This window comes from Pleurodeles waltl, chromosome 4_2 (genome assembly GCF_031143425.1).
Source record: "Pleurodeles waltl isolate 20211129_DDA chromosome 4_2, aPleWal1.hap1.20221129, whole genome shotgun sequence".
NCBI lineage: Eukaryota > Metazoa > Chordata > Amphibia > Caudata > Salamandridae > Pleurodeles > Pleurodeles waltl.
This window is the reverse complement of record NC_090443.1, coordinates 181760429-181783714: the sequence shown is the minus strand read 5'-3', so window position 1 is coordinate 181783714 and position 23286 is coordinate 181760429. Positions and strand designations below refer to the sequence as shown.

General features: G+C 44.4%; 1 protein-coding gene across 1 annotated transcript in view; it reads left to right on the top strand.

The window, feature by feature from the left end:
* VDR (vitamin D receptor) overlaps nt 1-23286 on the top strand; it is an 817725-nt gene that overhangs the window by 417290 nt on the left and 377149 nt on the right. Inside the window, exon 5 of the mRNA XM_069231046.1 lies at nt 17048-17232. Within this exon, the coding sequence (XP_069087147.1) occupies nt 17048-17232 (185 nt within the window). The remainder of the gene's footprint in view (nt 1-17047; nt 17233-23286) is intronic.

The following is a 23286-nucleotide window of genomic DNA, read 5'->3' as shown; positions in this document are numbered from 1 at the left end:
AGAGAGGGAGGCTGAAACCCAGCGGCGGATTGCGAACTCCAATGCCCTATTGAACAGATATGGACATCAGCAGTGGGGTGAGATAGAGTCTGCTGTGCAACATCTGCAAGAGGAATATAAGAAAAGACTGTGATGCAGGAAGTAGAAAAACAATGCAAACGTCTGCTTGAAATCAGCAGTAGATGCTGCAGACACTGTCAGCAGGCAGGTGTGCATGGGCACTACACTAAGGTGGCATGCTTCGCTCAGGGTGTCCGGCTTCAAACTAGAGGTACAGGTCTCTATAATCAGTATGCCCTACACAGTAGATGCCCTGTTCGGCCAGGTGGTCGTTGAGTCCTTGCAACAACTCAAAAAGGGCAGTGAAACAGCCAAGTTAATGGGGGCTCTGCAATACACAGGATCATCCAGAAGGGGAGAAAAAACCTTAGCCCAAAGACCCATGGGTAAAGTGCCTTTTTAATCGGGGCAGCTATATCAGCAACCGCAAGGCAGCTCACACCAAGCTGGTCATCAGATCATGTAGCAACACTGGCAACATCCTGCTAGACATTTCAGCATGAAAACACTCAAAAGGAGTTATACCAATTCTAAAGAAAGGAGATTATATGGCAATCTGAGACCTAAAGGGTGCTTACCTACACATTTCAATGAGCCCATCAGACTTGTTTTAGACAAGTTGCACTATCAGTTCACATTGTTGCCTTTCAGCATAAAATCAACACCATGGGTCTGCACAAAGTACCTCACTGCAGTAGCAGCACGCCTAGGAAGACAGGGCATTCATGTCTACCCATACTTAGATGATTGGCTAGTAAAGACATAATCAAAACACAAATGTCACAAGAATATTTAAACAGTGATCACTTCACTACAAAATCTCAATAAACCACAGAAAATCATCACCACAACCGGAACAGGAAAAGGTGTTCCGGGGAGCAGCACCAAACTAAAGGACATTGCAAGCATATCCTCTCCAGAAGAGGGTATAGGCAATCACAGACCAAGATTGCCTATACTAGAAGGGGCAGTCTGTGACAGCAAGGACAGTCATGAAACTAATGTGCATGATGGCATTATGCATACCACCTGCAAGACTGCACATACAACCTTTCCAGGAATGGATCTGCAACAAATGGTCACAAGCATCTGGGAGTTGTAAGGCTCTAGTGATTGTTACAGCAGAGATTCAAAATGAAGCACAGTGGTGGAACTCCAAGGATGTGGCAGTGGGGAGATGATCCAAGACACCAACTTCAATGGTGACCATCACAATGGATGTATCCCACAATGGTTGGGGACCACACACAGATAACCTGAAGATTCAGGGCAATGGAACAACACAGATTCCCTGATGCATATCAACTACCTGGAAATGAAAACAGTTTTCCTAGTCCTCAAGCATTCTAAACACACATCACAGGTCACTTGTACTAATACAAACAGACAACACAACAGTGGTTTTCTATCTCAACAAATAGGGCGGAACAAAGTCATTCACCCTGAACAAACTATCCCGAGAGGTATGGCAATGGGCAATAACTCCTAAGATCACACTGTAAACAATTCACCTACAAGGGAAAGGAAACACAGAGCTGGACAGACTAAGTAGACACGAAAACTGCCCTGAAAAATGGGAACTAAAACAACTGGACACTGGAGAAAATATTCATGGACTATTCATGGCCAGAAATAGACCTGTTCGCAACAAAAAAGAAAGCAAAATGCCAACGCTTCAGGTTTCAACACCACCAATAAGAAGGGAATGCCCTGTCAATTAACTGGTCAGAGATTTGCTGACTCATTTCCTCCAATACCTCTATTACCAAAGGTGCTGGAAAAGACAAAGCAACCAGGGATGCATTTCATCCTCATTGCACCACAATGGGCAAGACAAACCTGGTGCTCGGAAGTGCTTGAGATGTCCAGGGTACAAATGATGACAATCAAAGCAGAACATGATCTGCTAACAATACAGGAGTGGAGAGTGTACCACCCAGAGCCAGCAACACTCAGCCTAGCACCTGAATACTTGGAATATCGAAACCTCAGACTGCTGCTTAGAGCAATGGTAATCTTTAAGTAAGCAAGAAGGGCTATTACACGAAAATGCTATGCAGCAAAACAGGGAAGATACGTTCACTGGTGCACAAATACCAGGGTCACTTCAGGGAACAGGTTTTTCTGATAGATACATCTACCTGTGGATTCCTCACCTTTTGAATATCCCAGTGCACAGCCCTCAATGAAAATTTTTTCATAGCTCTCCACGTCTATGAGGACATCAATCACATGACTGAGTCTTACATCATGGGAGCCATAAGAAGTCCTCGCTGGCGTGCTGACATCAGTTCCCTTTTTTACAAGCCTTTGACACATAACGGTTTTATTTAGCTCTCCGTTGGAGATACTCTGTATCTAAAGGAATAGACATGTTTGTTTGACAATGTCTCCCCCTACGAAATCAGCCTTTAAGCTGTGTAGAGAATGCGGGGGTCACATGTCTGTGACAGATCTGCATGTGGGGATTGCCTTTGGTGTTTGAGCTCTGACCACAATGTTGAGGAGTGTCCCTTATGTCAGAGCATGAATCCCAAGGCCTTAAAGTAGAGGGAAGTGAAGCTTTTCCTGACAAAGGCAAAGAAGGAGGAGAAACAGGGTCACAGAAGGTCTTAACCTCAATCAGTCACCCTCTCATCGTACCTCAAGATCTTCCACGAAGGAGCATAAAAAGAGGAGATGCAGTAGCCCTCTGCGCCAGTCCTCTAGAGATGCGACTCCACAGCAGCATACGCCTTCTCCGAAGTCAGTCAAAGGTTCACCGGCGCCGTCATTGGTGGAGATTCTGGTGACACCGGTGATGGCAGTGCAGCAGTTTCTCCGGGTAACTTCCCCAGATCTGGAGCCATAAGTAGTAGCAACAACGCCAGGCCCTTCTCCGCCCCAACAGCAGAAGCAAGGCTTTCTGACCTTTCCAGCTCCTGGAGCAGATCTGTCACATTTTTTTAATACCATGTATGGCATCTTCACCAGGGCCATGACTACCTCAAGTGCACTGGCTGGCCCCATGGGTCCATTGCCTTCTCTTTGGTAGGATTCCCGGTGCCATACCAGCAGGCTTTGTTCCTGCCTTTATTACCGATGGCCCAGTTACCCTGACCTTTGCCGGCGCCGAGTAAAATTACTCCTTCGCCGACTAATACTCGGCAGGAATCATCTGCGGCAGTGGTGCCCATTCCGATGTTGGAGGGGTCTCAGCCGACGTCACATCACACGACTACATCCTGAGTTGGCCCCGAAATGCCAGTACCCAAGTCACCGGTGCCGACATCGCAGATGCAGCTGTATACTCTTCTGAAGCCGTTGCTGGAGTCGAGGCTCAGGTCCAGGACGGAAGCTCTGATGCAATTGGAGGAGGAACAGTATCTTGCCTCACATTCTGATTCGGACCTTGAGGAAGGCGGGATTATTTCCCCAAGTCATGACTTTGAGGGAATAGAGGTCACAAGTAGTTTGGATACTTCCCTGGAGTGGGAGTTATCTCCACAGGGGTTGCCTCCACCTGAAGTGACTTGTTACCACTCAATCATTAGAAAAGCAGCTGGGATGTTGGACTTGTCTCTCCCAACAACAGAGATTAAATCTAATATATTGACTGAGGTACTTCACTTTTCGGTGTCATCCTCAAAGCCTTTGCCTCCATTTAACAAGGCTTTGACACAGCCAGTTTTGGAAATTTGGCAAAAGCCTACGTCGGCCCCAGCGGTGTCGAGCAATTGCTAGGAGGTCTAAGATTACACCGGGTGATCCTGAGTTCCTGAGTCATCATCCGACGCCGGAGAGTTTGGTGGTGCAGGCCTCATGCTCTTCAAAGTTGATGCCTGGTTTCTTTCAATCGGCCCTGGCTGAAAGGGAGTCCAAAAGGATGGAACAGACAACAAAAAAAGGTCTATTCGTCTGGTAGTATGGCACTAAGATCAGTGAATGCCACTTGTGTGCTGTGTCATTATATACATACCCCTATGGACTTGGCCAGATCGGTCCTACCAAAGCTACCAGATGACATTTTTCAGAACTTTTGAATGACGGGCTGCAGCTAAACAAATCATTCAGTCAGGCCTGGATACAGCTGTCTGTGTGGTCAGGGTGATGGGTACATCGGCCGCCACGTGAAGGCATGCCTGGTTGAGAGGTTCTGGTTTTTCCACTGATGTTCTGAATACCCTGATGGATTTATCCTTTGACGGTTTCAAGCTGTTTGGGGGAAAGGCGGATTCGGCCTTGGAAAGGTTTAAGGAGAGCAAAACCACTGCTAAAACATTGAGGCCCTCATTCTGACCTTGGCGGTCGGCGGAGAGGCGGCGGTCGGACCGCGAACAGACCGGCGGTATTAAAAATGGCATTCTGACCGCGGCGGTCACCGCCGCGACCGACCGCCACTTCCCCACTCCGACAGCCACGGCGGTCATGACCGACGGGCTGGAGTCTGCGCACTCCGGTCCGGCGGTCGACCCAAGACCGCCAACGGTATCATGACCCTGCTTACCGCCGCGGTTTCTGGCGTCCGGGAACCGCCATGCGAACCATGGCGGTAGGCACTATCGGGGCCAGGGAATTCCTTCCCTGGCACTGATAGGGGTCTCCCCCACCCCCCACTGCCCCCCCGAGTCCTCCCCCCACACCCTCCACCCCCCTGCCACCCCCCAGAGGTGGTACGAACCCCCTCCCCACCCGCACCCCGACATGCACATACACGCACCCCGACATGCACACACCCCCAACATGCACATATACACACCCCCTACACACACACACATACACAACGGGGACACATACCCGCACACATACATGCCGACATGCGCACCCGCCGAACTAAACACATTGCCCATAGGCACAGCAGCACTCCCCGCCCGCATGCACGCACTCACACACCCCCTCTACACACTCACACGCACACCCCCATGCACGCACACATCACACAACACCCCCCCACCCCCTCCCCTCACGGACGATCAACTTACCTTGTGCGTTGGTCCTCCGGGAGGTGACAGGAGCCATGGGGAGGTGACCGCCAACAGAAGACCGCCAACAGAAGACCGCCACACAGAAATGTGGGTCGTAATTCTGTGGGCGGTGTTTTGCTGGCGTGGCAGTGGAGGTTGACCAGTCTCCACTTTCCCGCCGACCGCCAGTGTGGCTGCTGGCGGTTTTCCGGCGGAACGCTCCCAGCGGTCAGAATGCGCACAGCGGCATACCGCCGCGGTCGGCGGTCTTCACCGCGGCGGTAACTCGGCGGTCTTGCGAAAAGACCGCCAAGGTCAGAATGAGGGCCTGAGTCTTCAGTCTCTCTCCTCAACCTCTATGTAGGTTTAGAGGGTTTGGATGAAGTTACACCTTTTGAGGGAGACAACAGCAGCAGCAGTCATCCAACCCCTGTATAGAGCAAGACAGAGAGATACAGCCCATCAGCCTTCTTCATCATCCTCTTCTACCTTTCTGGCCAATAATGCTGGGAAGAAGCCCTAGTTCCTTCACTTTATAGCATGCTTTGCCTTTGGGAGGGCAGCTGATTCATTTTCGACAACAATGGATGTCCATAACATCGGACAATAGGGTGTGGAGCATTTTCGAAAATGGATATCCCCTACCCTTTAAGAGTTTCCCCCTCCCTTTCCGCCTCAGCACAGTTATTGTCTCAAGAACATCTACTTTTGCTCCAGCAGAAAGTCCAAACCCTTCTTTTAAAAGGCACAGTAGAGTTAGTTCTAGAGCAGGAAATGGGCCAGGGGTGTTATTCCAGATATTTCCTGATTCTCAAAAAGGTCAGGTGTTTACGTCCAATCTTGGACCTAAGGATTTTGAATACTTTCCTCAAACATGAAAACAATTAAAATGCTGACCCTGGCTCAAGTTCTTCTTGAACTGGAATAAGAAGACTGGTATGGTTTCTATCTGTTTGCAGGATGTGTATTTTCACATCCCTATTCTGCAGTCGCACATAAAGCATCTCCGGTTCATGTTAGGGACACATCACTTCCAGTCTGAGGTCCTTCCGTTTGGACTTACTTCCGCTCCTCTGCTCTTCACGAAGGTGATGACAGTGGTTGCAGCGCATCTGAGAAGGTGGGGAATACCGTATTCCCTTACCTGGATGATTGGCTGCTGAAAGCAGAGTCTCCAGAGTTGGTGCTGCACCATTTTCAGGTGACAACCCAGTTGTTGTGCAGCCTGGGCTTTGCGTTAAATGTGCCCAAGTCTCACCTGGAGCCCTCTCTGTTCCTCCTGTTCATAAGGGCAGTATTGGACACAACAATGAATTGTGCTTACCTTCCTTCCTGCTGATTCCGATGTTTCAGGATGGAGCTGCTGTTCCAGTCCTAAAAGTCCTACGCCTGCTTGGGCCTGTTCGCTTCCTGTATTCTGTAGGTCACTCACGCACGTTGACACATGAGGGCTCTCCAATGGTGCCTCCACAAGCAGTGGTTTCAACACAGCAGAGATCTCAAGAAATCAATAAGGATCTCCAGGAGTTTTCAATGATGGAGTGTGAACGGTAACCTGACACAAGGGAAACCGTTTTGCCCACCACCCCACAGTGGTAACGAATGCTTCCACTGTAGCGTGGGGAGCACATCTGGGGGATCTGGAGATCAAGGGACTTTGGCCTCTAGACGAACAGATGTTTCACATTAATCTGTTGGAATTGAGGGCGATAAGTCTGGCTCTCAAGGCCTTCCTCCCTTCCATTTGTGGTCAGTTGGTACAAGTCTTGACAGACAACACTACTGCAATGTGGTACTTTAACAAACAGGGAAGAGTAGGGTCATATCTTCTCTGCAGAGAGGCTTGACGACTCCGATCCTGAGCTCAGGACCATTGGATGTGCATAGTAACAAACCATTTGTCTGGAATTCTCAACATACGTTCTTAACATACGGGCGGACAGTCTCAACCAGCATTTTTCAGCCGACCACAAGTGGCAACTCCTTCTGGAGGTTGCTCTTCACGTCTTCCACTTATGGGGGCTGTCTCAGATAGACCTGTTTGCCACTTGAGAGAACGTACACTGCCCGTGGTTCTGCAATCTCAAGTATCCAATGCAGGGAGCACTGGGGGATGTGCTTCAGTTGCACTGAAGCAACCAGTTGCTTTACACATTTCTCCTCCTATATTCCTCGGGCTAGGAGGAAGAGTCACCAAGAAGGGTGTAATACACCTACCTCCTCCAGCTCTCACTGTGCCCTCTGCTCTGTCTCCTTTACAGGGTCGACCTCCTCTTTCAGTTGCAGGGGCAACCCCCACATCCAGAGCCTCCACCTACATGCCTGGAGATTGAACAGGCAACCTGAATTCCTTTTCTCTTCCTGCTGATGTGGTGGACGTTATTCTATCAACCAGGCAACACTCCACCAAAACTGTCTATGCTGGTAGATGGGCCAAGTTTGTCAAATGGTGTGAAGAACGACATGTTGGCCCTTTAAAATCACACTTATCCAATGTTTTGAAATTTGCTCTTAATGCAGTTGCAACAGTGAAGGGCTATTTGTCTGCACTGTCGGCATTTATTGGTTTGTCTGACCAACCCTCATTGTTTAAGTCCCCTATAATTTTAAAGTTTCTTAAAGGTTTGACTAATGTATATCCCTTCACTCTGTTCACCATGCCTCAGTGGGATTTAAATTTGGTTTTAACTTACCTGATGGGTACACAGTTTGAGCCCTTACATAGTTTTCCAATGAGGCTCTTTATGATATAGACTGTTTTTCTCGTTGGCTAGACGTGTTATTGAGCTGCAGGGTGATTCTGAGAACAAGGACGGCTTTCCTGCCAAAGGTAGTGACAATTCATTTAGGTCAGTCCATCACCCTTCCGGCCTTTTACCCTCCGCCCCATCCCACTAAAGAGGAGGAAGGGCTGCATCATCTGGATCCAATGAGTGTTGGGCTTCTACATGGGCAGGACGAGCAAACTGAGAACGGATAATCAGCTGTTCATCGGCTCTGCAGGGAAGATGAAGGGCAAAGCCGTCCACAAAAGAACATTGTCAAGTTGGGTCATCCTTTGCGTCAAAATATGTTATTCTTTGGCAAGGAATTAACCTCCTGAGGGTATAAGAGCTCATTTGATCAGAGCGAAGTCTGCTACATCTGCATATGCTGATATTTGCAAGATGGTGACTTTCGCTTTTCTTCACACTTTTGCAAAGCATTACTGCTTGGACACAGAATTGAGGAGGGACGGTCACTTTGCCCGTTCTGTTTTGCAGGACGTCTTAGTATAAGCTGACAGGCACCCACCCGCAAGTGTGGGACTGCATTGGACTCTACTCAAAAGGTGAGGAACCCACAGGTAGATGTATCCATCAGAAAAACAAGTTAATTACCTTTGATGATGCTTTTTCTGGTAGATGGTGTACCTACATGTGGATTCTTCTCTGACCCACCCGCCTCCCAGTTGCCTGTATGGATATACCAAGAAGAAAAATGTTTGTATATTTTGTATATATTGGAAATTGTATATATAGAATGTATGTTTTTATATAAATGTTATAAATCTTTGAATAGAGTTTGCACATGCTGTGCTTGTGATGTTGGTGTTCACCCATTCGCCTTGAAGTCATGGAAAAAAGTGGGTAAAACTGACGTCAGCATGCCAGCAAGGACTTCTTATGGCTCCGATTATGTCAGAGATGTCGCACTCGGAGCCATTCCATTGCGACATCATCATCGATGTGGAGAGCTATAGAAAGGTTTCTGGCGAGTGCTGTGCAGTGGAATATTCAAAAGGTGAGGAATCCTAAGGTAGATACTGAATCCAGCAGAAAAAGCATTACCGAAGGTAAGTAACTTGTTCTTCACATCCCCAGTGGTGAAGAGATTCTTAGAATGGGCAGAAAGATCAGTTCCAGTACCATTGTGGAACCTAAATACTGTGCTATCGCAGTTGATGACAAAGTTCTTCAAACCTATGTACAAAACAGATGTAAAATCATTAACTCTCACAACTACGTTGTAAAATCATTAACTCTGAAAACAACGTTCCTAATCACAAACACATTGCTACGCAGAGTAAGCAAATTGCAGGCATTAACAATTCAGGAACCATGGCCCGTAAAGTATCGATGGTCCAAAAAATTCCCTTCCTGGTGAATGCCCAATTAAGGGAAATAATTAAGTGGGAACTCAAGGCTTAAGGGGTATGGACCATAACCCCTTTCGTAAGATACTCCAACACAAGTAAAAGGATGAGAACCCACATGCAACAGTTGAGTCAGGTTCGTCTTTAATTAGAACTTCAGAAATCCAATTGGGGGCAAAATACAGAAAAAAAGCCAAATGACGAAAAATGTGGTAAGGTAAATCCAATAAATTCAAAGAGAGTAGAAAAAACTGCAACAGGCGACACGTGTTTCGCCCCCTACGGTAGTTCCACCTGGGGCTTTTTCAAAGCTGAAAACGAATTCAAAATAGGTACAGTGAGGTCACTTATAGACCTATAAACTCTAATTTCCTCAAATAATTGGAATCTGAGCATGCAAAAATGTCATGCAGGTCTGTGACCAATCCAAAACTCCAGTGGACAATAATACAAAGAAAAAGATATTTGAGGTGAGGGATAGGGGGACACAAGAGGTCCCATTACCCCAGTGTATAGTAAAGAAAAATGTGGTTAATTCCGAAGAATACAGGAAAGGAAAGATATAGTGAAACCATAACAGTCCAGAGCAGTTCTAATTATTTAGTCCTGCTGTTAAAGCGATTATTCAATAGGAACACCCGTGAGAGAAGTACAGATCTCTAATTCAAATAATTGTTAGCAGGTTGCACGTGCTGGAAAATTCAATAGTTAATATATTTAGTGAGTTGTAAGCACAACTGAATATTGGTGAGAATTTCATAAGGACCACCAAGGGAGAGGTATATGATTAATCATACCAATGTAGTATTCATGGTCATTCATCACTTCATCATAATCATTGGTCTGAGTTTGAAGAGAAAATATTTGACTAATTAAAAAAAAAAAAAATCCCCTAATTTAGAGACAGATATAACATTTGTACAAGTTCCTGACTGACAGTGCAAAAGATCGTATTCAATGTTATAGAGTTGATGAGAAAAGGTGGAACAAACTAATGCCAGCCAGTTTAGCAAAAAAATATAAAAATAAAATAAGTAGTTATTGAATTGCAGTGATCCTTGTTCCCACAAAGATGTTAACATAAATTAGTGACTACCCTGATTACTACTACATTAAAGGTAACATTTTAAAGGTGTGGCTTAGAAGTTACAGGCAGCACCAAAAAAGCTTGCAAGCTCCGACTAGATAGGAGTTCGAGTCCTCAACATAAATGAGTGAAGCTTATTATGTTCATATTTATCATAATAATAATCATTACTTGAAATACGGCAGCCCTGTTATCCAAAGAAAGGCTTTCCGAGTCAGAATGGAGAAAGCTTACCCGAATACACAATTTTTTCTTGTCGAACGGCAGAGAGTTGCCAAAAACGCGTCTTATTTGGGCGCCATCTTGAAATGGCGTTCACCCGTACACGCACATTTACATAGGGGGCTAGCCTGGACTTGTGTTGTCCGTTTTCGCTGTTACGGTCGGAAATGTAAATATAGAAGGGAAAAAAGGGTCGCCATATTTAGACGAGTACGGAAGCCCGTGTTTCTTCTAGATAAGTGCTCCATAAGCTGGAGTGTTCCTAAACGGTTGATCAACATATTCAGGTACATTTACGGTGATCCTTGAAGCAAAATTAGATTGAGCGCCAAGCTTGTATTAAAAATCATCGGTTAAGAAGAAGAAAAAAAGAAAAATGAAGAAAGTAAATCATAATAAATGGCACTATATACTACTAAGGGAACAAAAAATTGGGAACAGTAATTTGAATAAAGAAAGAATTAAAACAGAAAAAATGCTATGAGAATATAAATGAAAGAATATGTTGAAAAGGATGGACATGTGAATGAAGTGGAAAGTGATTCTTTTTCAATACAATGAGAAAAATTCAAGTCTAAGAGTGCACAGAACATTTACATTTCTTTGTACATCAAAATATATCGATGATAATTAAAGCCAGTAATGCCATTCCGGATCCTTGTTGAGACCTCTCCGTACGGTGTCATAGCGGATTATGAGGCGACTTTCATACTGACATAGTTGGAGTTGCAGATTACCCCCTCTGCGATGGGGTTTCAACAGTTTGTGACCACTAAATGAGAAGATACGGTCATTGGGATGATGTTCCAAATAGTGTTCCACCAACGGTTGTTTAGTGTCATTTTTTTGTATATTGTACAAGTGTTCCTGAATCCTGATCTTTAATGCTCGGATCGTGCTTCCAATATATGCTTTTTTACAAGGACAAATAATGATATAGACAGTGTAATTACTTTCGCAATTAATGAAGTCTCTAATCTTAAAGTTTTGATCATTAATCAGAACAGTTTTAGATTTTGAAAGACCGAATTTACAGATGGAACATTTCGTACAGCAATAGAAGCCATTGGGTTTTGGTAATGCACTTTGTGTTGGAGGTGAGTCCAAGTAAAATGAAGAGCAAATTTTATCTTTAAGGTTGGAAGCCCTTCTGAAGCCCATTTGGTGATATGGTAAAACATTTTGATTGATAGAGGGATTGTTATGAAGGAGATACCAATGTTTATAAAGTATTTTACGAATCAGATGGTGACCATTGTGATAGTCCGGGATAAAACGTATCACAGGGTTCTTATCATCAATCTTGGGCTTATAAAACATCATATTGCGGTCAGAATTGGCATAGTGTTTTTTAGTCTTATTCAGATTGTGAATAATGTAGCCTCTGGTGGAGAGGCATTGCATGATTTCTGTAGACACTTTCATAGTCTGTGAGTCCACTACAATTTAGTCTTGCTCTCCTAAATTCTGCCAGGATGTTACGTATGATACTTGGTGGATGACAGCTGGAAGCATGTAAAATAGAGTTTGCTGCAGTCTTTTTTCTGTGAAGACGAGTCTGTAACTGATCATTCTTGATGTATAAGGTTAAATCCAAAAATTCAATTGTTGTTCTAGAGTATTTATAGGTTATATCTATGTTCCATCGGTTGGGTGTTAACGATTCCAAAAAATGTTGGAGTAACGATTCTTGCCCTTCCCATATTAAAAAAATTTCATCAATGTAGCGGCCCCAAAAGATTATGTGCTAAGAGAAGGTTTCAAACTTATTATTCCAGAGCCAAAAACTCTCTATGGCTCCCATAAAGATACAGGCATATGGTGGAGCAAATTTTGCTCCCATTGTTGTCCCTTGAAGTTGTAGATAGTAGTGACCATCAAAAAGAAAAAAAATATTCTGAAGACAGAACAAGAGTAAGTCCATTATCATTTTGTTCCGTTCGATGTAGTTAGCCGGTCTTGTGGAAAGACAACTTTGTACTGCTTCTAAACCATCTTGATGTTTAATTGAAGTATAGAGGCTAACTACATCTATTGTTGCTAAGATATAGTCGGACTCCCAGTCTATATTTTGCAATTCTTGTAAAATGTCTTTAGTGTCTCTTATAAATGATGGTAGATTTTGTATAAAAGGTTGTAACTCAGAGTCTATTAGTGTACCCAGGTTATAGCACACAGAGTTAATTCCGGAGATGATCGGTCTACCTTTGGGGGGATTGTCACCTTTATGTATCTTTGGTAAGATGTATAAACTCGGAATAGTTGGATTTTGAATGAAAAGAAAATTCCGTTCTTCAGTCAAAATTATTTGCTTAGAGTGCCAGACATCAAGTAAGTCTTTGAGTTTCCTTTGAATCCCCCGTGTGGGATTCGTTTTAAGCTTTTTGTAATGTGTTTCATTGTCAATTTGTCTATGTATTTCATAAAGATAGTCAGCTTTGTTGAGGATGACAATATTTCCTCCCTTATCAGCTTCTTTGATAACAACTGTTTGGTCCTTTTTAAGTTTATCAATGGCCTTTTTGTGTTGAATGTTGATATTTCTTGGTAAGTAATGTTGTTTCTTTATTTATTTCCCAAATTCTTTATCTAAGTCTTGTAATATTGCTGTAAAGAAGAGATCTATTGAATTACCCGCTGGTAAAATTGGTGTGAATGTAGATTTAATGGGAAGATTGAATGATTTATATGATGAGGTTTCCAAATCTAATCCTTGCGATATGTCATCCACTGTTAGGTCTTGTTCTTCAATATTGGAAAGATTACTCAATAGACATATTGCTTCTAAATCTTTAATTGCAAGTCCACCTGGGCTTGGTGATAATTGAGTTAAATGTCCATCAGATGGTGTTGTTGAGAAAAAGGACTTGAGTTTGAGTTTCCCGATAAATTTAAACAGATCTATTTTTGTCTGGACGAGGTCTCAGCTGTTTGTTGGACAAAATGATAATCCCTTGTTCAGTATTTCGATTTGAGCACTTGATAACATGATGTCAGATAGATTGACGATCAGGTTTTGGTCTGTTCGCAATGTCTTGCTTCCTTGCTTCTCGCTCTTTTCTGTATACCTGTCTGTTTGGGTTCTTCCATTAAGATACCTGGTGGTCTTGTGCGGTTATCTTGTGTAGTACCTAAGCGATGTCTTCTGACTTCCTCTGAAAAATTTACAGTCAGTAGATTAGAATTCTAAGTCCACTTGGAATCAGTTCACGTTCCAAATACTTTTTAAGTGACACAGCTTCCCACCACTTTAAGGTTTCTTTTTTCAATGCTCGTTCCAAGGCTAGAAGAGTACTTTTGGCTGACATTGGGTTAGATAGATTAGATCTTGTAGTACTAATGCCCGTGGTGCTAAATACTTGATCCAATTTTGCATTCCGTAATTCAAGTCTATTTGTCTGATTGGCCATGATTGTTTCTAATTGTCAAATTTTTTTGTTGAGGAAAAATACTGGTTTGTTCAAATATATACCTTAGTAGGAGGGAAACTGAAGACAGTTCTTGTAAAGTATCAATGGTACAAAAAATTCCCTTCCTGTTGAATGCCCAATTAAGGGAAATAATTAAGTGGGAACTCAAGGCTTAAGGGGTATGGACCATAACCCCTTTCGTAAGATAATCCAACACAATATATAGGTCTATAAGTGACCTCACTGTACCTATTTTGAATTCAGGAACCATACCTGCAAATAAACAAGGACAGGGTGGTTCTCAGAACTAACCCACAGTTTATGCCAAAGGTGATAACCCAACCCACTTTCATGTTAACCAAATTATTCAGCTACCACCTTTCTTCAAAGAACAGAAGACACAGACAGTTAGGGCCCTAAACAGGTTGGATGTGAGGAGAGCTTTCATCTACAATCTGCAAGAAACAAAAGAGTTTTGCAAAAGAAATCAGTAGTTTGTCTCATTTGCCAAAGCAACTAAGGGTTCCCTATTAATTAACGGAACACTTTCAAGATGGATTGTGGAAACAATAAAGACTTGCTATTCTAGGGCAGGAATAACACTGCCTACACACCAAGGAGCCCATTGGGCGCAATGCTCGCCTTCCTAGCAAACATATCAGTGGAGGCAGTCAGTGCAGCAGTAACATAAGCATTACCACAGACTTTTGCAAAACATTGTGTGGATATCCAAGTGAATAAGGAAGCACAGGTGTGATAAAGGGTACTTATACTTATACTTATACTTTCTAACATTTTCACATTTCGTCCCAGCCATCCCATATGAGGGGAATTCACTACGGAATCTAATGTACAGCCTGTAAATCTAGAAAACGATTCATGATGCAAAATGAAATGGTTGCATACCAGCAGGAGTAGTTTTGCAGCTTGAAGAGTTTTCTGGATTCACATGCGACCCACTCACCTTCCCGGAAATAGGAGATGTTGCAACTAGGTGGGAAAGAAAAGAACAAGAAGAAGGTATCCTGAAAAAAGAGAAAGAAAAGAAAAAACAGAAACCAAAGATGGCTACTACGCACAGGAGCATCCGGGGCTCCATCTGATGGTCATGCAAGGGGATTGACATACCACAAAATGGTAAAGCAATAAAGCAGGCGACGGGAGCAGGAGTGAGTAAAAACAGTAACTTTCTTGAAAAGCTCTCTTAATGAAAAAAAGTAGTCCTCAAACACTGCTTTAGAATGACCGCTGCGTAGGTTTAGAAGTAGTTAATCACTGCTCTTGGAACAGTTAAACCCTGTAACAGGCATGATGCATGCATGCCGTGGATAAATCTGAAGAAGGATTAACAGAGCAACGTGGGAGCCACCAAATGGCAAGCCTATGGGCGGGCTGAAGCTGTCAAAGCAGATACACCATGTCTTGGTTTGAGACAGTGCACAGGTGCCGTCTAGAGCTGAGACCTAAAAAGAGAAAAGGAAAAAGACAATTACGAGCCCAACCACTAGATGGAAAATTAATACACAGCATGTGAATCCATAAAACTCTTCAAGCTGCAAAACTACTCCTACTGGTAAGTAACCATTCCGTTTTCTGACCATCACTGGGGTGCGCCAAGGGTGTATACTGGCTCCCTTGCGCTTCTCATTATTTTTTTAACGATCTTGGCGCCCACCTAGAGAGCCTGAAACTGGATAGCCTGAGACTCAGTCATTTGAGGATCTCTGTGCTATTGTTTGCAGATGTGATCCTGTTGTCTCTTACTGAGCTCCCAGTGCATACGCAGCTTAAGTGTTTGGTTGATTAATGTTTGTGGAAATACTTGATACTTGATGTTTCTAAAACTAAATGCATGATAACGAAGCCAAAGACTATGCTAAGATGCACCTTTTGGTGAATCATGAGCTTATGGAGTGGTTGAACTAATTTGGCTAGCTTGGCATTTGATTCGACACAAAATTGGCATGAAGCCATCAAAAGGTAAAAACAGCTGCAATACTAAAGCAGGTTGCAGCTGCAGTCATTAGATGTAAGCAAATCTAGGGGGGCAGTCCTTGAGCATGCTACTGTATGTACATAGGGTTAGGGCAGCAGCAGTACATGGAGCAGAAATCTGGGGTCCTTTAGGTTCTTCAATATTCCAGAAAGTTGAGAGTAGGTTTCTAAGTTCAATATTGAACAGGTAGGCCCTAGCTACACTTTATCTGGAATTGGTCATTAAACCCATTTCTAATAATATTACCCTTGTTGTGATACTTTATATGGTTTGTTTACATAGGAATAGCCATGCAGGTATTTACCAAGAATCCATAAGAGAGGTAATTCTCCATCCTGGACCACTTGGGATGCCTTGGTGGGATCATCTTAGAAGTACCGTAAAGCTAATTATGATTATTTACAAGTATTTACAAGGATCCCTGTATGATTAAAGGGGAGACACTGACTAGGACTAGAAGGCCTATTGGCAATACAAAAATCAAAATGTAAATTATTTTAGCAAGAATATCCTTTCGTACAAGGATTAAGAAAATACCTCTGTAATATGATTTTCCTAACATTAGATGAGCAATTGTTTCATGGTTTTGGATACATGTTTGAAAGCAAGGTCTTACTCATGTTATCTCTCACTTAATTGTAAACACACTCTCCTCCCTTGAAGTTTAATTTCAGAATCATCATTTCAAACATTAGCCGTACTTCAAACTGGTCTTTATGATGATGTGGGCATGTATGTGTAAGATGCATTGCATTAAACTAATCTTGAGTAGGTGCAATGGGGACATTTTATGCTGATTTCGAAAGTAATGTACGTTTGGAGAAAGAAAATGTAATTAAATGTCAGTTAAGATAAGGTCGTTTGACTTCGATATGGAAGTACTGTTGTAAAAATTTAGTTCATGGGCTTTGTTACGAGTCCAGCTCTCCACCTCCCTCCACTCCATTTTAAACATACTTTTTGTTCTTGACACGCCAAGCATTTTTGTGTGGCTGCTTTCTTTGTTTCTATTTTCAACATGGGTATACTACCTTAAACATAAAGAATTTAGTTGTGTAAATGAGGATTTTTTCAAGTCAACTGAAAAAATAAATAAATTGACCTTAGGCAAAAGTGGAAGAGAGCAAGAAAAGAGAATTTGTGGTTTGTGTGTGGGAAGAAGTTTGCGATTTTAATTTGCCTTTTTCTTTGAAGTTATTTTGACTGATGAAGAGGTCTTGAGGAAAAGAGAAATGATAACCAAAAGGAAGGAAGAGGAAGCGCTAAAACAGTCACAAAGACGTAAAATATCTGAGGATCAGCAGAGAATAATAGACATTCTTTTGGAAGCCCATCATAAAACATATGATCCTACGTACTCCGATTTCAACCAGTTCAGGGTATGCATGATTTCTCATTCATAATCTAATTATGTTGTTTATTCAGCAGATGTGTGCAAGAGACCATCATATTATAGTAAAATGCGTAAGATGCATTGCACTGCCTAGCAAAGTAATTATAGAATATTCTTTATAAAATATTAAACATGTATGCTTTGTTTTTTCTTTGTTTAGCTATTCAAATATTATTAAAGTTGCTTTTTGGTTCTATGTCAGGACCAGAGGGGAGGATTATGCTTGCACTTTCTTCACTCTATTAACAGCAGCCAAGCAAGCAACAAAACTTAATTTCCCATAACCGCTTGGGAAAAGATCAAAAGTCAACATTAAGAAAATATCCAATCAACAGTCCATGGTCATTTGATAGTCCTTCATCGATGTTGCTGCCTGCTCTTTCTTCGCTGCACCCATAGCCCAGCTAAGTGCCTCTGGCTCCCGGGCCATTTATTTTCTCTCATGCGCTGTTATTGATGCTTTATTATGACTTTTTTTTTGCCTGTTTCGCTGACATTAGATAATATGCACTGCAGCCATGGGAATGCTTGTGGCTCCTCTGTGTCTGCTTCATGTAACTGATGAGCGTCCCAGAGCTTAGGGGGTAATGTGGTGTGGTCCTCCAACCACTAGAGGGCACCTATTGCACAGCGCAACTTAGCTCCTGTCTACAGGCTTCTGGGGATGACGCTTTACTCAAAAAAGCATCACATTTGTCACAGCGTGGCCGGCCGGGTACCTGTTATCGTGACTGTGTCCCTCACGCCTGGAGCATTAGACCTCTTTCTGGGGTCGGTTTCTGAAGAATTAGCAAGTGACACTAAATTTGCAATGCGTGGATTGCCCAATTAACATTGAAAGGGCATTTGGTGTCTTGTTGGGATATTCCCTGCAGTTGGCCCCTTGGGCTATCTACATTTCTGGCTGGGAGACCCCCACCTGTTAATACTACCCTCTAAACCTACCTGGCGACCCCAGGTTCTATCATCACTGGTGACCTCCACCTATTGCTGCTACCTTCTACACCTACCTGGTGACCCCTGGCCCTAACATCTATCATTGAACACTGGTAACCTCAGTAAGTACTTACGAGCACTATGAGAGTCAATGAGGAAACCTATACAGAGGAGGAAAACATAACTTCCCTCCACGTAGACAAGCTTTTCTGTTAAATTATAGATGTCGCCATCTGGACGGAAGTCAAGCAGGCCGTAGCCCCCCTGGAGCAGAAACTTATGAAATACGCAGAGAGCTGCGATAAACCCCTCCAAGGGAGGAAAGGAATTATCTCTGGGTTTGGCTACACAACCTGCGCTGCCTCCTAAACGTAAGAGAGACCCCAACCCCGGCATCGACCTGGACACTTTCGACAGGCTAAAAAGGGTCTTTATGGCCCAGTGCCCTCTGCTGGAATCAGACTTCCAAGCTCTTGGCCCTTTGAAGACCCCACTCCCCAATCCACTCTCCCTGTCCTTGCCCAGGTACTCCTCCTCCAAACAAAGACTCCCAGTCCGGCTCGGACAGGAATCAGGACATGGAGTCCCACCCATGGCGCCCTTCTCCTCAAGCTCATACCTCTGAGACCTCTGCCGATGATACCTCCCCCCCATAGGACATCTGACATGCTAAAACCAGAACAGTGTCTGCACCCCCCTCAGTAGAGTGGCCCCTATGGATAAAGTCACAACTTATGTTGCGGGCGGCTTTGCAAACCGCTAGATAAGGAGGTCCGCTACCATGTACGCGCAGAATGTCGCCACCTGTCTCTGGGCGATAAGGTGACAATGACCCCCAGAATTAGATGAGCGGATGGCCCCTTTTCAGGAAGCAGATCGACTGGTCCTGGCGGGCTTGCCAGGAGAAGCTTCTGAACATCCCCGGCCCCTTAACCAGTATCTTGGAAATGGATGAAAATGCCAAAGCGTCTGGCATCCTTATCTCCCCATATATTTTGTCAGGCTGGGCCCAAAGGGCTTTTATCTTTTTGGGGAGCGTGAACTTTGTCATATCACTCCACACCAAGATAGCCCCAAGCTGGGGGACCTCACCACGTCAGAGGTGGACCCTGTCGCCCAATTGTAGTTGTTTGGCGACCTGTTTTGTTCGGGACCTAGGAATGTTTGTGCAGACCTTTAACTCTTTGGACAAGGCTCAGATGTCCATTAAATGTATTTGTACATCCCCAGGTTTTCGACAGGGCAGGCCAAGTCAATGGGTGCTTGGTCGGCCAATCGCAAACTCCGGCTACTGGCAGAGGTTATGGTCAGAAGTAAGGTCAGTACCCGACTCCTCCAGATTCAGGACCTTCTACCCTGCCAGGCCCTACCCCATGCATAGGGGATCCAGAGGCGGACACAGGCAGTGGCTTTCATGGCTCCTCTCGAGGTGAGTGTCCAACTATTTATGCATGATAAGAGGCACTGGGTATCTCTCACCTTCAATGCATGGCTACTCCAAACTGTACAGGGTTTCCATATCAAATATTTTGGCTCACCTACCCAAAGAAAGCCTTTTATTCCACTGGTCTTTTAAGCCATGGACAAGGAGCTATTGGACTCCAAGGTGTCAGAACTGCTGCACAAGGGCGCGATTGTAAGGACGTCCTCTCATCCAATGGAGTTCCTCAGCGATATATTCCTCGTGGGCAAGCGGGACAGACCAAAGACCAGTCATCAACTTGAAGGAATTCAACGAGTGGTTGGTTTACCGCTACTTCAAGATGGAAGGTGTTAGAAGTGGGGTCTCTCGTTGGCAGTCAATTTACACCCGGTCCAAGTAGGGACCCTCACTCTAGTCAGGGTAAGAGAGATACACAGCTCAGATAACCACTTCTCACCCCCTTGGTAGCTTGTCACAAGTAGTCAGGTTTATCAGAGAGGCAATGTGTAAAGGATTTGCACCAACACACATAGTAACACAGTAAAGACACGACAAAAGGACTTCATACCAGTTTAGAAAAATAGCCAATATTGATCTAAGTCAAACAAGACCCAAACGACAAAAATCCAACATACACAAGCAAAGATATGAATTTTTAAAGTAAAAAGAGTCTTAACCATAGAAATCAATGGATGCGTTGTTTTAGCACAAAGTACCTGGTATATGTGAAAAATAAAGCCACGCAAGTGTGTGTTGGAAAAGGAAGTAATGTGCTGATTCCTTACTTGCAAGTAAGGCCGTGTGTTGATTCTTTCTTTGCTGGCTAAGCAATGCATTGGTTTCCGGACCAGCAGCCTCAGGTCTGTGCAGTGATGTTGAAGATTGTGACGCCCAGGGACAATGTACGGAAAATCCGGATGCACACCAGCGATGCATCTGCATTGAGCTGGCAATGCGTTGATTTCACCGGCGCAACACCAATTTTTTTTAGCCACTGTGCAGGTGCTGTGTAGATTTCTCTGCTGCTCAGCTCCAGTGCGTATATTTTCTCTCTGGTTCTGCCAGCTTCTCCTTCCAGAGGCCCAGGGTCCGGATGTGACACCACTTGATAAGTCAAGTTGTCTCAGCAAGAGAGCCCAGGTGCTGGCAGATGAAGTCTTTAATGTCCCTGAGACTTCTTAACAGGAGGCAAGCTTAGTCCAAGCCCTTGGAGAATCTTCACAAGCAGGATACACAGCAAAGTTCAGTCTTTGTCCTCTTTAAGGCTGACGCAGCAACTGTAGGCACACCCAGCAAAGCATACACAGCAAAGGGGCAGTACTTCTCCTGCAGCTCTTCAGCTCTTCTCCTTGGCAGAGGTTCCTTTTGATCCAGAAGTGGTCTAAAAGTCTGGTGTTTTGGGTCCGCTACTTATACTCATTTCTGCCTTTGCAGTTGGCAAACTTCAAAGGAAAGTCTCTGTTGTTCACTAGATCTTGCCGTGCTCAGGCCCCAGACACACTACAAGGGGTTGAAGACTGCATTGTGTGAGTACAGGCTCATCCATTTCAGGTGCAGGTGTCAGCTCCTCCCTCCCCCTCTAGACCAGGATATCTAGGGCACTCCTCAGCTCCCTTTGTGTCATAGTCTAGGGGAAATTCACAAACAGCCCAACAGTCAGGAGCCCAACTGTTTGTCTGACCCTGACGTGAATTCCACAGTCAGGCATAGGCACAGAATGGTTAAGCAAAAAAATGCTCACTTTCTAAAAGTGGCATTTTCAAACAGACAATCTAAAAAGCAACTCTACCAAAAAATGTATTTTTAAATTGTGAGTTCAGAGACCCCAAACACCAGATCTGTATCTGTTCAAATTGGAAACTGCACTTAAAAGAGAGTTTAAGGCAATCCCCATGTTAACCTATGGGAGAGATAGGCCTTGCAATAGTGTAAAACGATTTAGCAACATTTCACTATCAGGACATTTAAAACACACTAGTACATGTCCTGCCTTTTAAATAAACTGCACCTGCCCATGGGGCTATCTAGGGCCTACCTTAGGGGTGAATTACGTGTAGTAAAAGGGAAGGTTTGGACCTGGCAAGTGAGTACACTTGCCAAATCGATTTGCCAGTGCAAAACCGCACACACTGACACTGCAGTGGCAGGTCTGAGACATGTTTACATGGCTACTCATGTGGGTGGCACAATCAATGTGCAGGCCCACTGGTAGCATTTGATTTACAGGCCCTCAGCACCTCTAGTGCACTTTACTTGGGACTTACTAGTAAATCTGATATGCCAATCAGAGATAACCAATCATAATTTATACAGGGAGCACTTGCACTTTAGTGCTGGTCAGCAGTGTTAAAGTGCCCACAGTACCAAAAAACGAAGACCAGCTCACAGTCAAAACTACAGGAAGCAGAGGGAAAAAGACAGGGGAAACCACACCAAGGAATTGGATGGTATGTCTCGGTCTCAAGGACTCCTGCTTAACTCCTCACCATCAATTCCTTCAATTCTAGTGGTGGGGGCAGAAGTTCTTATTTAGGACTCTTACATTTGGTCTCTCATCCGCCTGTTGTGTTTGACCAAGGTGATGTGGCCGGTATTGGAGTTCCTCAGGGTTCGGGGCATCTGCCTTTTCGTCTGCCTAGACATCCTCCTCCTGATGAACCAGTGCCCGCAGTTTCTGTTGTCATATCTGCTGGTGGCGGTCCCCCTCCTTGAATCTGTCAGCTTCTTCATCAATGGTCTGAAATCGGTCCTTACGCCTACCCAATCATTGGTGTTCTTGGGCTTTGTAGTAGACTTAGTTTGGGCCAGACTCAGCCTTCCCTTGTCGAAGGTAAACAGGATTAGACACAAGTTGTGCCAGATGGTGACCAAACCGTTGAATTCCCTCCACCATATGGAGTGAGTGGAAGGCCTATGGTTGTCTTTGATTTAAGCCATATTTCTGGGCCCTCTCCATTATCATGCCCACAGCGCCATAAAGCTGTTCATTTGTGGAGAGTGCGCAGGTGGTCACCTCAACGGACGAGGCAAGCAAGGCATCGAACAGCTGGATGTTCTTTCTTTCTCTCTCCTCTTCTCCCCCCCCCCGCCTTTGTCATAGAATCCACAGCCAGCAGCTCAGGATGTGGTGTCTTCTCCACCGGAGGACAGTGGTCCTCTCAAGAAAAATCCATGAACATAAATTGCCTCCTGAACCTAATAAGCTCCTAGCAGGTTTGTTCGTAGTCAAACGTTGGACCAAGTACCAGGTAAAATGCTGTGCCTTTCTAAAGATGGACAATGTTGTGTCAAGTGCTGTATATAAACCACCTGGGGGGCACCAGCTCCAAACTCTCTCGGACCTGGCCATGTACTTTTGTGAGTACTGCCTTGCGAACAAAGTCACAGTGACAGTGGAACACTTTCCGGGGACATCCAACTAGGTCACCAGTTGGCACTCTCGGCACTTGAAAGACACGAATCTCTGGCAACTGCATCCAACAATCTTCCAAGCTCTTTAGGCCAGGTGGGGCACATTCTCAGTGGACCTTTTTGCGTCGCACCTGGATCACTAACTACCCAGGTATTTCAGCTGGAGACTGGACTCCGAGGCGCTGCCTCAGATGTTTTTCTCCAGGACTGGTGCCAGGATCAGGGGTATGCCTTTCCCCCACCTGCCGTGATAAAACGTCTCTTGGCGCA